The sequence below is a fragment of the Lagenorhynchus albirostris genome, chromosome 9 (assembly GCF_949774975.1).
Source record: "Lagenorhynchus albirostris chromosome 9, mLagAlb1.1, whole genome shotgun sequence".
Taxonomy (NCBI): domain Eukaryota; kingdom Metazoa; phylum Chordata; class Mammalia; order Artiodactyla; family Delphinidae; genus Lagenorhynchus; species Lagenorhynchus albirostris.
In genome coordinates this window covers 60,139,711-60,152,969 of record NC_083103.1, presented here as the reverse complement: position 1 = coordinate 60,152,969, position 13,259 = coordinate 60,139,711, and the positions used below count along the sequence as shown (strand labels likewise).

At 37.1% G+C, this 13,259-nt stretch overlaps 1 protein-coding gene across 4 annotated transcripts in view; it reads left to right on the top strand.

Annotated features, from left to right (window-relative positions):
* The window catches only part of CCDC90B (coiled-coil domain containing 90B), a 53,866-nt gene that overhangs the window by 26,947 nt on the left and 13,660 nt on the right, over positions 1-13,259 (top strand). For 3 of the 4 annotated variants that reach the window (XR_009542493.1, XR_009542494.1, XM_060160143.1), the window contains exons 2-4: positions 5,805-5,924; positions 8,548-8,651; positions 12,664-12,765. Coding sequence is in view for 2 of the 4 variants with exons in the window: in XM_060160143.1 (XP_060016126.1) it covers positions 5,805-5,924; positions 8,548-8,651; positions 12,664-12,765 (326 nt within the window). In the remaining 2 variants the exon portion in view is untranslated. The remainder of the gene's footprint in view (positions 1-5,804; positions 5,925-8,547; positions 8,652-12,663; positions 12,766-13,259) is intronic. The other variant, XM_060160144.1, reaches the window with a different exon arrangement.

Genomic DNA, 13,259 nt, shown 5'->3' with positions numbered 1-13,259 from the left:
ATGTAGACATATCTTACTTTTATAATAAAAGTAAGTTTACCAAAGGTCAACATGTTCATGTTATTTCTGTTACAGAGTTTGTCAGCAAAAAAAAAAAAAAAATTTTTTTTAACTTGGTATGGTAGTATTTTCATAAGTTATAAAATAAAGGGGAATGGAATGAGAGTTTTTAGGTGAACCCTTTAGGAATAATTATGTTTGGGGTATGTTTATTTAAAATAGTTTCTCCAGATTTTTGGTAAGTTGAGTTTTGCTAAGTTAAATTAAATGATGGCAGTTCACTGAATATCCAGGTCATTTCAAATAAGATAAAATACTGGAACAGTAATTGCTAAACAGATCTAAATTTACCTACTTTTGTCTCCTTACGAGAGGGAAACTAAAGATGTTTGGGTTTATTAGACCCATATCTTATACCACATTGAGGAAAGAAATTGTTATATGTTTCTAGAGGTTATAGGATATTCCAATAAGGAAATGCTGGTATGACAGTTTACAGTTACTTGCTGATTGTCGATTTTTGGTAGAGAGTAACGTTTTTAAGGGTTAAAGGTGGAATATGTAATTAAAATTACTAAAAATAATAAGGGAAACATTTCAATATGCAAGGAAAGTAGGATGGGTGTTTTCAGCAAAAGAAGGTGTGAGGAATGAAAGTACATTTTGTTAAGGGGAAAAAATGATTGTCCTAGAACTGGTTATTTTTGGATGGAAAAATATGGGATAAACTAATACATATACAAAAAGTCTTAGAAGGTATGTAGAAAGGGAGCCCTGAAAAAGGAGTTTTGTACATAGTCAGGCTGGGATTAGATTAAATTTAATTAAATTTAGGTAAATTTACCTAATTAGGTTAATTACCTAATTAGGTAAATAGATTTTGTTATTAAAAGTAGGCTGGTGCAAAACTGGATTTGGTTCCTCTCTTTGTTAAGAGAACAAAGTTTTCTTGGAGTATTGCTATTGGAAACAGATTGTGTGAGTTTCTTTGCCTTTAAGTGATCTGTATTTGTTTTTTGAAGTACTGTTTCACAATAACCTATGATCCTATTTGACCAAGTGTTTTGAAACCTTTTTGATGTTTTTGACAAACTTCCCAAATATGAAATTCTTTTTTTTTTAATAGTTCCGCTAACATCTTTTTTTTTTTTTTTTTTTTTTTGGCCGTGTTGGGTCTCCGTTGCTGTGCGTGGGCTTCTCTAGTTGAGAAAGTGGGGGCTACTCTTCGTTGTGGTGTGCGGGCTTCTCATTGAGGTGGGTTCTCTTGTTGTGGAGCAGGGCTGTAGGCACAACGGGCTTCAGTAGTTGTGGCACGTGGGCTCAGTAGTTGTGGCTCACAGGCTGTAGAGTGTAGGCTCAGTAGTGGTGGCGCATGGGCTTAGTTGCTCCACAGCACGTGGGATCTTCCCAGACCAGGGATCTAACCTGTGTCCCCTGCATTGGCAGGTGGATTCCTCACCACTGCACCACCAGGGAAGTCCCCCAAATATGAAATTCTAACTAAAGTTCTTTTGACCTCCAGCTGACTCTGGGATGCTTTGAAGGAACCCTGAGACATCTCAGAGAAGAATATTAAACTAATTAGGCTTATTTGGTATTTTAAATTACTTGAGAAGCATCATCAAGTGCTTGGAGATGAACCATAGGTTATAGTGTATAGATAAATGTCATTAATACAGATATTCCAAAATTTATATGGAATACCTAAAAATCTGATGTGCCCTGGTATAAGTTATCAGTCATAAGTCTAATTATCTTAAAATGTGCATCACATAAATATCCAAGTTTCTTGTCAATTGCATTGTAATCAGATCTTTAACCGTGCCATTTTAAGTCTTGTCGTTTGTAAACAATCATTGTTTTACTCTGATGCTTTTATAAAATGAAGATCTTAAAGAAGATTCGTAAAAATGACTTTTTGACAAATGTAAGTTTCTGATAATTTTCAGATCATACCATTGAACTGGGTAAGATATTACAGAATTCGGATGGAGACCTGATGACTGCATTCAGATCTTCAGGAATTAATTACATGAGACTAAATGAACTGATGAATATGATTTATAATTTTATCACTTTTTCTGAAATATCCGGGATTTTAATCCTTGTTTTCCAGGAAAACAGGAAAAGCTTTCCTCTTATGCTATGACCTACAACAAGTTGATAAAGTATACCTTTGTAAACAAAGATGAAATATATATCATTTTCTCTCTGCCTGATCCTTCCAGAATTTGGCTTCTCCAGCTGGCTCCCCTGTGAACTTGATGGTTTATTGCAACCAGATTACAACTAGTTATACTAATCATTGCTTTAATTTGTTCTCCTTGTTTTCAATTTGTTTATACTTTCTGTCTCTGCTGTACTATGACTTTATTAATGTATAAAGCTGTATTAGTTGTGTTACCTACATCCTGTCTGTTTTATAAGATTACTGTCTACTGGGGAATTCCCTGGTGGTCTAGTGGTTAGGACTCCAAGCTTTTACTGCTGAGGTTGCAGGTTCAATCCCTGGTCGGGGAAGATCCCACAAGCTGCACAGCGTGGCCAGGAAAAAAAAAAAATTGTTGTCTTTTGCATTACCCAATGTGTAACCAGGTCTCCAGCAAAATTAATGATGGCTAAAAGTCTTCAGACTGTTGATTATATATACATAACCTACATAAAATAACTGTAATAGTACAACTCTAGTTATGGGAAGAAGCAACAAGGGAAAACATTTCCTGGATCAAAAGAGACTAGTAAGACAGGTGATCCAGAGAAGTTCAGATTATCAACAGGGCCTAATCCAAAAATTAACACATTGAGTATAGCCTATCAACAGAATCTTCACCTGATCTAGGAATGAGCCTTCCTAGCACCATGGGACAAAATTGGTCATGAAATGCTTCCCAAATGATGGTTGGATTTATGAGCAAGGCGAGGCACCGTGGATGAAAAATGTTGCCTGCCGCATCAGTAAACGAAGGATGCTGCAGCCACCAGCCACTGCAGCCACCCTCAGCTATGCACTCTGAGGGGATTCAGGGTGGAGGAAAGCAGGACACCGGTCCTAGATAGTTAAGGTGCATATCAAAGGAATGATTTCAGTGAGCCCAGACCCTTGCATCTTCCCATACATAGTAAAGTGCTAAATTCATTAACTTGAGATGTCTGGTTTTCTTTAACAGTAATCTTTTGATGTTCCAACTACCTGGTTTTTGTTGCAAAACTCCTGTATATCTTGGCTCCTCCCTTACCTCTTCGGAGCAGTCTCTCAGACGATCTGAGAGGCTGTCCTCCAGGCTTAAGTCCTCAGAAAATCCACTGAATAAAACATAATTCTCAACTTTTAGGTTGCACTTTTTTTTTTTCCAGTCAACAAGTAGGAAGCTTCTCCTTGTGGAAGGTATTCAGAGTTTGTTGACTGAAGTCAGAGGAACTATGTACTAATATGCCTTGCTCTGAGACCATAAGATCTCAAATTACTTAGCTCCTCTGAGCCTCAGTTTTCCTCATCCACAACATGAGAATTTTAAGGATAAAGTAATAGGTGTGAAAATAGTAACATGTTGTATAAATATTATTACTGATTTTTTCCCCTAAACCCCAAATAAAAGACTGAACTTCTAATCAACTGAATGAACTTCTAATCAAGGATAGGTAACTAAGGGTACCAATCATTGTTCCTAATGCAGTTGTTATAGAAATCTGCCCCTCTTTTTCCTCTAATTTTCTTTTTCTCTCCCTCCTTAGGTTTAATATTGACCCACAGGCACACTGCTTAACTCTTCTAGATGCCACTCAAAGCCAAAAAGATTGTCGACCTCTGTGCTAATGAGTGTGTGTGTGTTCAAAATTGATCCACTTTTACATCTGCTTCCTTTTATTTCTGGTTAACCAGAATTCATCTGAGTACTTGAATTAATTAATATAAAGGACTAGACATTACTCTTTCATTATTTGAATTAGAGTTTATCTTTAGATTTTTTTTAAAAACATCTGTTTCCTGTTTATTAGTCTATAAAGTCAATGAAGACATCTGTTATGTCTGGTTTTGCTCATCATCCCCTGTGCCTAACACAGTGCCTGGCACTCCGATGTTTCTTGACTAGAAAGTTATATAGGAAGGAATCACATTTGCCTTACACTATACTAGCAGAAAAGTAATACCTGAGGTTGCAGCTTTGTCTTTTAAGTACCTAGATGTCTTAAGTGGCTTAGGATAAAAAAGACAGCATGGGGTATAAGACAGCATGAGATTTGGAGTCAGAAGACCTGGATCTGAATCCTGATTCTGCCAGAGACTCTATGACCTTAGGCAAGACCTTAGGCAAAACCTTAGGCAAGACCTTTCCTAGGCTTGATTTTCTTATCTAAAAAGGTGAATAATACCACGATGCCTTAGTAGTATATAAAGTATCTAGTATAGTACCTTGTGTTTGATTAGTAGTTTATACTAATTAGCAGTTATTTCACGTAATACATAGTAATGGCAATAAAGTTGTATATAGACAGAGTTCTCCCCCAAAGAAAATACTTTTTAATAAATTCATCAGCAGTAGATAGAAAGGAACCATTCTGTGTCTAGGTTAAAAATTGGGAATTTATTGAAATAGGACATTTATTTCAAAAATGAGAACAACGTCCTAGGTCTTTTGTGTTGATACCACTAAATACTTCCGGATTTAAAATCCGATTCACTGATTGATTCAACAATAAAATACTGTGAGCCAACTATTTGCCAAGCACTGTTTTAGGTACTAAAGATACAGATGAAAGACACAGTCCAGGCCTCATGGCACTTACATTCTGGTTCAGAGAGACAAGCAGTAAACAAGATAATTTCAGATTAGAACTGAGAACTGTGTAGGAAATAAACTGTGGATATATAAAGAGTGGGAGGACAGAAAGCTACTTTAGACGGGGGTATATGTCTAAAAATTATCACAGCTCTATGAAAGACTGCTGAGCAAGAAGGAGAGTTGCTGGACAGTTTCTGCTCTCCAGTAATTAGAGGTGTGCCAGCAATACCCAAAGCTTTTTTTTTTTTTTAATAAATTTATTTATTTACTTTGGGCTACTTTGGGTCTTTGTTGCTGTGCGCAGGCTTTCTCTAGTTGAGGCGAGCGGTGTCTACTCTTCGTTGCAGTGTGCGGGCTTCTCATTGTGGTGGCTTCTCTTTGTTGCGGAACACGGGCTCTAGGCGCGTGGGCTTCAGTAGTTGTGGCATGCGGGCTCAGTATCTGTGGCTCACGGGCTCTAGAGCGCAGGCTCAGTAGCTGTGGCGTACGGGCTTAGTTGTTCCGCGGCATGTGGGATCATCCCAGACCAGGGCTTGAACCCATGTCCCCTGCATTGGCAGGCGGATTCTTAACCACTGCGCCACCAGGAAAGTCCCCCCCAAAGCTTTTGATGTATATTATGTTATGATGTTAGACTGACTCTTAAAATTTTGGAATACTAAAAGACAGCAAACATTTACTGAATGTTTACTATGTACAGAATAATGTTAGAGACTTTCAAATAAAAGAATCAGGGGCTCAAGGACTTCCCTGGCAGTCCAGTGGTTAAGACTACCCTCCCAATGCAGCGGGTAGGGGTTCGATCCCTAGTCAGGGAATTAAGAAGCTGCATGCTGCACGGCGTGGCGAAAAAAAAAAAAAAGAATCAGGGGCTCAGATAAATCCTTTATCTTGCTTGAAATTACAGAATTCCCAAGTAGAAGAGCTGGAACTGTATTACAAATAGATGGGGGGAAATGCTTTAGAAGCTAAAATGTGACGCTTCTATTAGTTACTACAAAAAAAACTGCCTTCTCTTTTCAGATTTCTTCACCACCGCAACCAAGGAAGGATATGATATGAGGCCAGTGGACATAACTCCTTTAGAACAAAGGAAATTAACGTTTGATACGCATGCATTGGTTCAGGACTTGGAAACTCATGGTGAGAAACATGGGTCCCTTTTGAAAGAATATCAGCAGCACTCATAACAAATTACCTAGTCAAGACAACATCACCATTATGAACAATTAAGAGTCACTGTTTAGGTTGCTTCCATGTCCTGGCTATTGTAAATAGAGCTGCAATGAACATTGTGGTATATGACTCTTTGAATTATGGTGTTCTCAGAGTATATGCCTAGTAGTGGGATTGCTGGGTCGTATGGTAGTTCTATTTTTAGTTTTTTAAGGAACCTCCATACTGTTCTCCATAGTGGCTGTATCAGTTTACACTCCCACCAACAGTGCAAGAGGGTTCCCTTTTCTCCACACCCTCTCCAGCATTTATTGTAGATTTGTTGATGATGGCCATTCTGACCGGTGTGAGATGATATCTCATTGTAGTTTTGATTTGCATTTTTCTAATGATTTAATGATGTTGAGCATTCTTTCATGTGTTTGTTGGCAATCTGTATATCTTCTTTGGAGAAATGTCTGTTTAGGTCTTCTGCCCATTTTTGGATTGGGTTGTTTGTGTTTTTGATATTGAGCTGCATGAATGGATAAAGATGTGGCACATATATACAATGGAATATTACTCAACCATAAAAAGAAACGAAATTGAGTTATTTGTAGTGAGGTGGATGGACCTGGAGTCAGTCATACAGAGTGAAGTAAGTCAGAAAGAGAAAAACATACCGTATGCTAACACATGTATATGGAATCTAAAAAAAAGAATGGTCATGAAGAACCTAGGGGCAAGACGGGAATAGAGACATAGACCTACTAGAGAATGGACTTACGGACATGGGGAGGGGGAAGGGTAAGCTGGGGCAAAGTGAGAGAGTGGCATGGACATATATACACTAACAAATGTAAAACCGATAGCTAGTGGGAAGCAGCCGCATAGCACAGGGAGATCAGCTCTGTGCTTTGTGACCACCTAGAGGGGTGGGATAGGGAGAGTGGGAGGGAGGGAGGTGCAAGAGGGAAGAGATATGGGGATATATGTATAACTGATTCACTTTGTTATAAAGCAGAAATTAACACACCATTGTAAAGCAATTATACTCCAATAAAGATGTTTAAAAAAAGTCACTATTTAAATATGAGCCATCCATAAAATAGAATATTTTAGTCACGAAAATGGTATAGTTTGAAGAGTATTTACTGATGTGAGAAATGCTCAAGATACATGTGCAGAATGATTCCAATTATGTAAAAAAACAACTGTAGTTTCTAGGCTGATACTAAAGTTTATGTGGAAGTACAAGCACAATGTTTAAGAATAGAAAAAAAAGAAAAAGAATGTCACAAAAAATTACCAGATGTCAAAACAGTTATTTAAAGTATATGAAGAGCTTCCCTGGTGGCACAGTGGTTGAGAGTCCGCCTGCCGATGCAGGGGACATGGGTTCGTGCCCCAGTCCGGGAAGATCCCACGTGCTGCGGAGCGGCTGGGCCCGTGAGCCATGGCCACTGAGCCTGCGCGTCCGGAGCCTGTGCTCCGCAACGGGAGAGGCCACAACAGTGAGAGGCCCACGTACCGCAAAAATAAATAAATAAAGTATATGAAACTATAGGAATAGAAGAGTTGATTTAATGGAATAGAATGGTATTCAGAAACGTGTGTCTTAGAAAGCAATAAAGAAGGCATTACAAATTAGGGAAAGGAAGGACTGTTTAATAAATGAGCTATGATAAATGACTAGCCATTGGAAAAAAATAGATTCCCTTACTGAAAAATAAATTGCAGATTGATGAAAAGCTAAATGTAAAAAAAAGAAAGACTACGAAAAATATTATAATATAGAAATATTTTTTGACTTATAGAGTAAGGAAGCAAGACAAAACTCAAAAGCAATGAAAGTAAAAGTAAAGACTGACAGATGTGACTACAGAAATATTTATTTAAATCTGTGTATCGAAGGATATGATCCGTAAGGTTAAAAATGTTAGCAACACATATGACAGTGAGCCTATTGCTTTAATATACAAAGAATTCATATGAATCAATAAGAAAAGTTAAGCAGTTTTATAGAAAAATGGACAAAGGCCATAAACAGTTCACAGAAAAATAAATTACCAATAAATGTACGTAAAGATGCTTAATCAAGGAAATGCAAATTTTAAGTATAAAAATAATAATGCAATACCATTTTAATGCCAATTATACACTCAAAAAAGACTAGTAATACCCATGTTGATGTAAATGTGGGGAAATGGATCAGTGGAATTAAAATTGGAGAGTGCTTTTTAGAGAGTAATTTAGCATAATCTGTCGATTTTTAATTATAACCATTTTTTTAAAAGACTGCAGTTGACCCTTGAACAACACAGGGGTTGGGGCACTGACCGCCTGTGTAGTCAAAAATCTGCATGTAACTTTATAGTGGCCCTCTGTATCCGCAATTGCACATCCACAGCTTCAAGCAACCACAGATTGTGTGGTATGGTAGTATTTACTATTGAGAAAAATCTGCATCTAAGTGGACCCACTCAGTTCAAATCCATGTGTTCAAGAGTCAACTGCATGAAAATTTAAATGATAGAAGTTATTCTAGCTGTCTATTTTGAGAAGGATGTGCACTTTTTAAAAAATATAAATACCTATTTGCCACTTGTAGGATTTGACAAAGCACAAGCAGAAACAATTGTATCAGCATTAACCATTTTATCGAATGTCAGCCTTGATACTATCTATAAGGAGATGGTCACTCAAGCTCAACAGGTAATGTTTTCATTTTTATCACTTCTGACAGTTTCATTAGACAATCTTTTTCATAACTGCATCTCTGTTTAGCCACCCACCTTCTAAACACACCTGCATCTTCCTTATTATTCTCTCTAAAGGAACCAAAAACGAAAAACGTGTAGCAGAGTCAGTATCCAGAGAGACTGAGGAGTTAGAATAGTCATCACAAAATTATGGTAACACAAAGAGTAAAATTTTGTCAGATCTTTCATTGTGTAAGATAATTATATTATTTGAGTCATGGGATGGTGGTAGGTTGTTAGTGAAACAACTTTTTCCACATAGAAAGCCCACCACAGTAGAAGAGCTGACCAGTTTACTGCAGTCATGTGTATGTTCTGGTTAATTTTCACAAAGTTGGAAAGCTGGAAGGGACTTACATACATGGCTGGGAAGGAGTTCATAAATCACCTAAGATGCTTTAATCTGACCAGATAGCTGAATCCTTAAACGCCAAGTTATACCATTTACGAAGAACTTAAGAAGTGAGAGGCAGTGCTGGGGACTGCTCATATATATGATCTTATTTAATCTCTCTAACAACCTTGAAAAGTAGGTAGAATTATTCTGTTTTACCACTGAAGAAAGGATCAGAGAGGTTCAGTAATTTGCAAGAGTTGTCATTGTGGTGCTATGGACAAAAAGCAATAATTTTATATGAAGGATAGAATAAGCTAAATGAACTTAACTGTAGAATAATAATTCATAATCTGTCAATCATGAATTAATTACTGTGTTGAAGAATCCGTTTTCTTTCTCTGGTTATATTTTTTTAATTTTTTAAATTTAGGCTTTCTTCTTCAGATAAATATTTCACAGCAGAGAAATATTAGGATTTCTTTCTTACATAAAATTAGGAGCTCTTGCATAAAATGTCATTACTTCAAAGGTCATGAAAGAGCGAAATTTTTAAAAGATTTTTTCTGTAATATCCAATTAATTATGTATTTAGAATTAAAAGCATTCAGCCCCTAGATTTAACTTAACTTTAAATTTGTATGTGTATTATTTTAGCTAAATTTATTCAGGATCATAACAGACTATTAATATTAAATCCACCAAAGAAAAAGCCACTCATTTAATCCCCCCCAAACCTTTGAGCTATCCTGAAAGAGCTAATGGTACTCTTAAATCAGATTTTTAAGTTTCTCTGCAATATAATCAGTGAATTAAAACTTTTTTGAGGAATTTTTATGCTGCCAGGGCCATTTAATCTTACATTTAAAATGTAGGATTAGGGGCTTCCCTGGTGGCGCAGTGGTTGAGAGTCCGCCTGCCGATGCAGAGGACACGGGCTCGTGCCCCGGTCTGGGAGGATCCCACATGACGCGGAGCGGCTGGGCCCGTGAGCCATGGCCGCTGAGCCTGCGCATCAACGGGAGAGGCCACAACAGTGAGGGCCCGTGTACCACACACACACACACAAAATGTAGGATTGGATGTAGGAACACTACTACTGAACTTTTGGGTTTTTTATTACTGGTGTATGAAATCAAAATCCCATTCCATCCTTGAGCCATAGGCCATGAGGCAAACAAGCTTCATACCTGATCACTTCAGAAAGAGCCATGCTAAGTCAAGTGTGCTCAGTCTGAGAATTCGGTTATATTCTGAATTTGCTTATAGTCTGAATAACATTCATATTCTCTGGTGGCGCCACAATAGTTACAATGATCACACTTTTAATAGATTTGACTGTATTAAATTTTTCCACTTAAAGTTTTTGAAGATGCACATACGTGCTATCTTATAGGCTTTTTGAGTCCCAAACTATTTAGAGGCGGAAAGGGAGATAGAGTTTAGAGTCACAGTACAGTAATTCCTTATTCTGAGGTTCAGTGTCTATAAGAAGTATGTAGTTAAATTTTCTACTCTTCTGTATGTAGTTCTGGTAATAAAATAACATTTTATTAAAGACTTAAACAAAAATAATATTATAGTTAATGTCTTCGAACTCCTTCATAATGATATTTGGGGGGAACAAGACCGACAACCCCTAGAGGCCACTTCTGTATGATTTCTGAGGTAATTCTCATGAATATTTCAAGCAGAACTGCATAAAAGAAAATGAACCTCCCTCCCCAATAATATAGATGAGGGATAGGGAAAGCATTAGAGTCAGGGATGTCTATTGTACACAGTAAAAAATACTTTTTCATTTTATGATAGGAATAATATTTAAAGCAAAACTCCCTCCACATCAAAACATTGGAGTCACACTGTCCTGCTTCAGCCATTAGACACCTGTCTCATCACATTCATCGAATGCTAACTGTGCACCAAGTATTACTGTAAGCATTTTACATGCATTATATCATTTAGTCCTCAAAACAACTCTATAAGATATAGGTAGTTTTTATTCCCATTTCAGCAAAGAGGAGGTCAAAGAAGCTAAATAACGTGCCCAAAGGCTCATAGTAAATGTCAGCGTTTGGATTCAAACCCAGGCAGCCTGACTCCAGAACTCACATTTTTAACCTCCAGTCTATGTGGCTGTGCCATCTGACCGCTGTTCTTAGAGAACATATGTGCATTCCAGACCCTTTGAAGACTGAGTCATTCCGTAGCCATGCATCTGGAACTACTGTAGCCTCTGTTTTCTAAACGTCAAGGCAGTTTTGAAATAGCCTTTTTCACCCATATTGTGGTCAGTGGAGGACTGTAACCCCAACAATGCACTCCTAGCCACAAACTATGACAAAATGGGAGTTCCACTAGTCATTCTGTTCTTGTTTGGGTTTTTCTGTTTTGTTTATAAACCCTGTTATAGAGGGTCTTTTTCAAGGTTACACCTTCATCTACTTTTTCTTTTGATTAAAAAGAGATAAAAGATGAGTCAGCAAGCTACACGATTTTGAGAAGTTTAGTGGTTAACGTTACATTTGCCTTGTAAGACTGCTTTAAATCATTTCTACAAAAATGTCCCTCCCTAGCAAAGTAAAAGTTTATAAGTCTATCAGATAGGGCTTCCCTGGTGGTGCAGTGGTTAAGAATCCGCCTGCCAATGCAGGGGACCCAGGTTCGATCCCTAGTCTGGGAAGATCCCACATGCCACGGAGCAACTAAGCCCGTGCACCCCAGCTACTGAGCCTGTGCTCTAGAGCCCGCTAACTCCTGAAGCCCGTGCTCCACAACAAGAGAAGCCACTGCAATGAGAAGCCCGTGCACCACAACAAAGAGTAGCCCCCGCTCATTGCAACTAGAGAAAGCCCACACGCAGCAATGAAGACCCAACACAGCCAAAAATAAATAAAATAAATTTTAAAAAAAGAAAGAACTTGTGTGGTGATGGAGGTGTTAACTAAAAACTTAAAAAAATAAATCTATCAGATAGGGGCCACCTTTTCTTTCACAAATTCTTTGTAGTGCCAAATATAGGAAAGATACTCAGGAATTTAAACCAAACTATGTTATACTGACAATTATTTAAACGATACTTCTATTTTATTACCTGACTTCTAAGTCTTATTCAGTATCCTAGAAATTTCTGATGGTAGAAGATCCTTCAAAATCAACTTCCCTGGCGGTCCAGTGGTTAAGACTCGGTGCTTCCACTGTCTGGGGTGCAGGTTCGATCCCTGGTCGGGAACCAAGATCCCGCAAGCCGCGCAGCCAAAAAATAAAAACTAAAAAAAAAAAAGCAAAGCAATGAAAGATAAAAACTTTCCCATGTAGATATTTTTAAAATAAATAAACAATAAAAAAAGAGTATTTGCTGAGGAGCTCTTGGAGGTTAAGTAAGCATTTAATTGGGATTCTTTCATTGAAAAGACCTAGACATGTGTTTCTCTTCACTGGGAAATACTTTTTCTTCCTTGAATCTCCTACTTCTTTTAATTTTGATATTTCAGATATATAGGTTTCATTTGTTTTTTACTTAGCCAAGCAACATTATACCTTGTAGCAAGACAATAATTTTTTTTAATTTTCATGAACAACTCCATGCAAGGGGATGGCATCACTCAGTTATTTTAATTTTTCATTTTAGGAAATAACAGTACAGCAGTTAATGGCTCATTTGGACTCCATCAGGAAAGACATGGTCATCCTAGAGAAAAGTGAATTTGCAAATCTGCGAGCAGAGAACCAGGTGATACAAGTCTCAATTTATTACTAATAAAATAACTGATTTCATAAGTATCCTACTTGGTGAAGAATAGGACCCCAAAACAATTTCATGTGGTTATTAAATAATTATTAGCAAGTTTTTAGATAAAAGTATACATGTTTAACCATACCTAATCTATGTATACATCATAGTTTCTTGCATACTAAAGAATGACAGTTGTATCTTAAACAGGTCACATAAAAGGAAATCTTTGATCTACATATATTTTATTAAATTTCTAGTGTAGTTCAGAATAATGTTCTCAGAACTGACAGTAATGTAGCATTTTCCATTTTTTTGGTTCTGTAATAATTATTTTGTCACTTAAGAGAAAAATGTTTCTGTAATTCAGTCAGAACTTTGTTGTTACCCACTAGCTTAAAATATTTTAAAATTTAGAATATCAATCTTTTTTTATTTTTAAGTAGAATACAGTTGGTCCCCCCTTATCTGCATTTTCGCTTTCCACAGTTTTA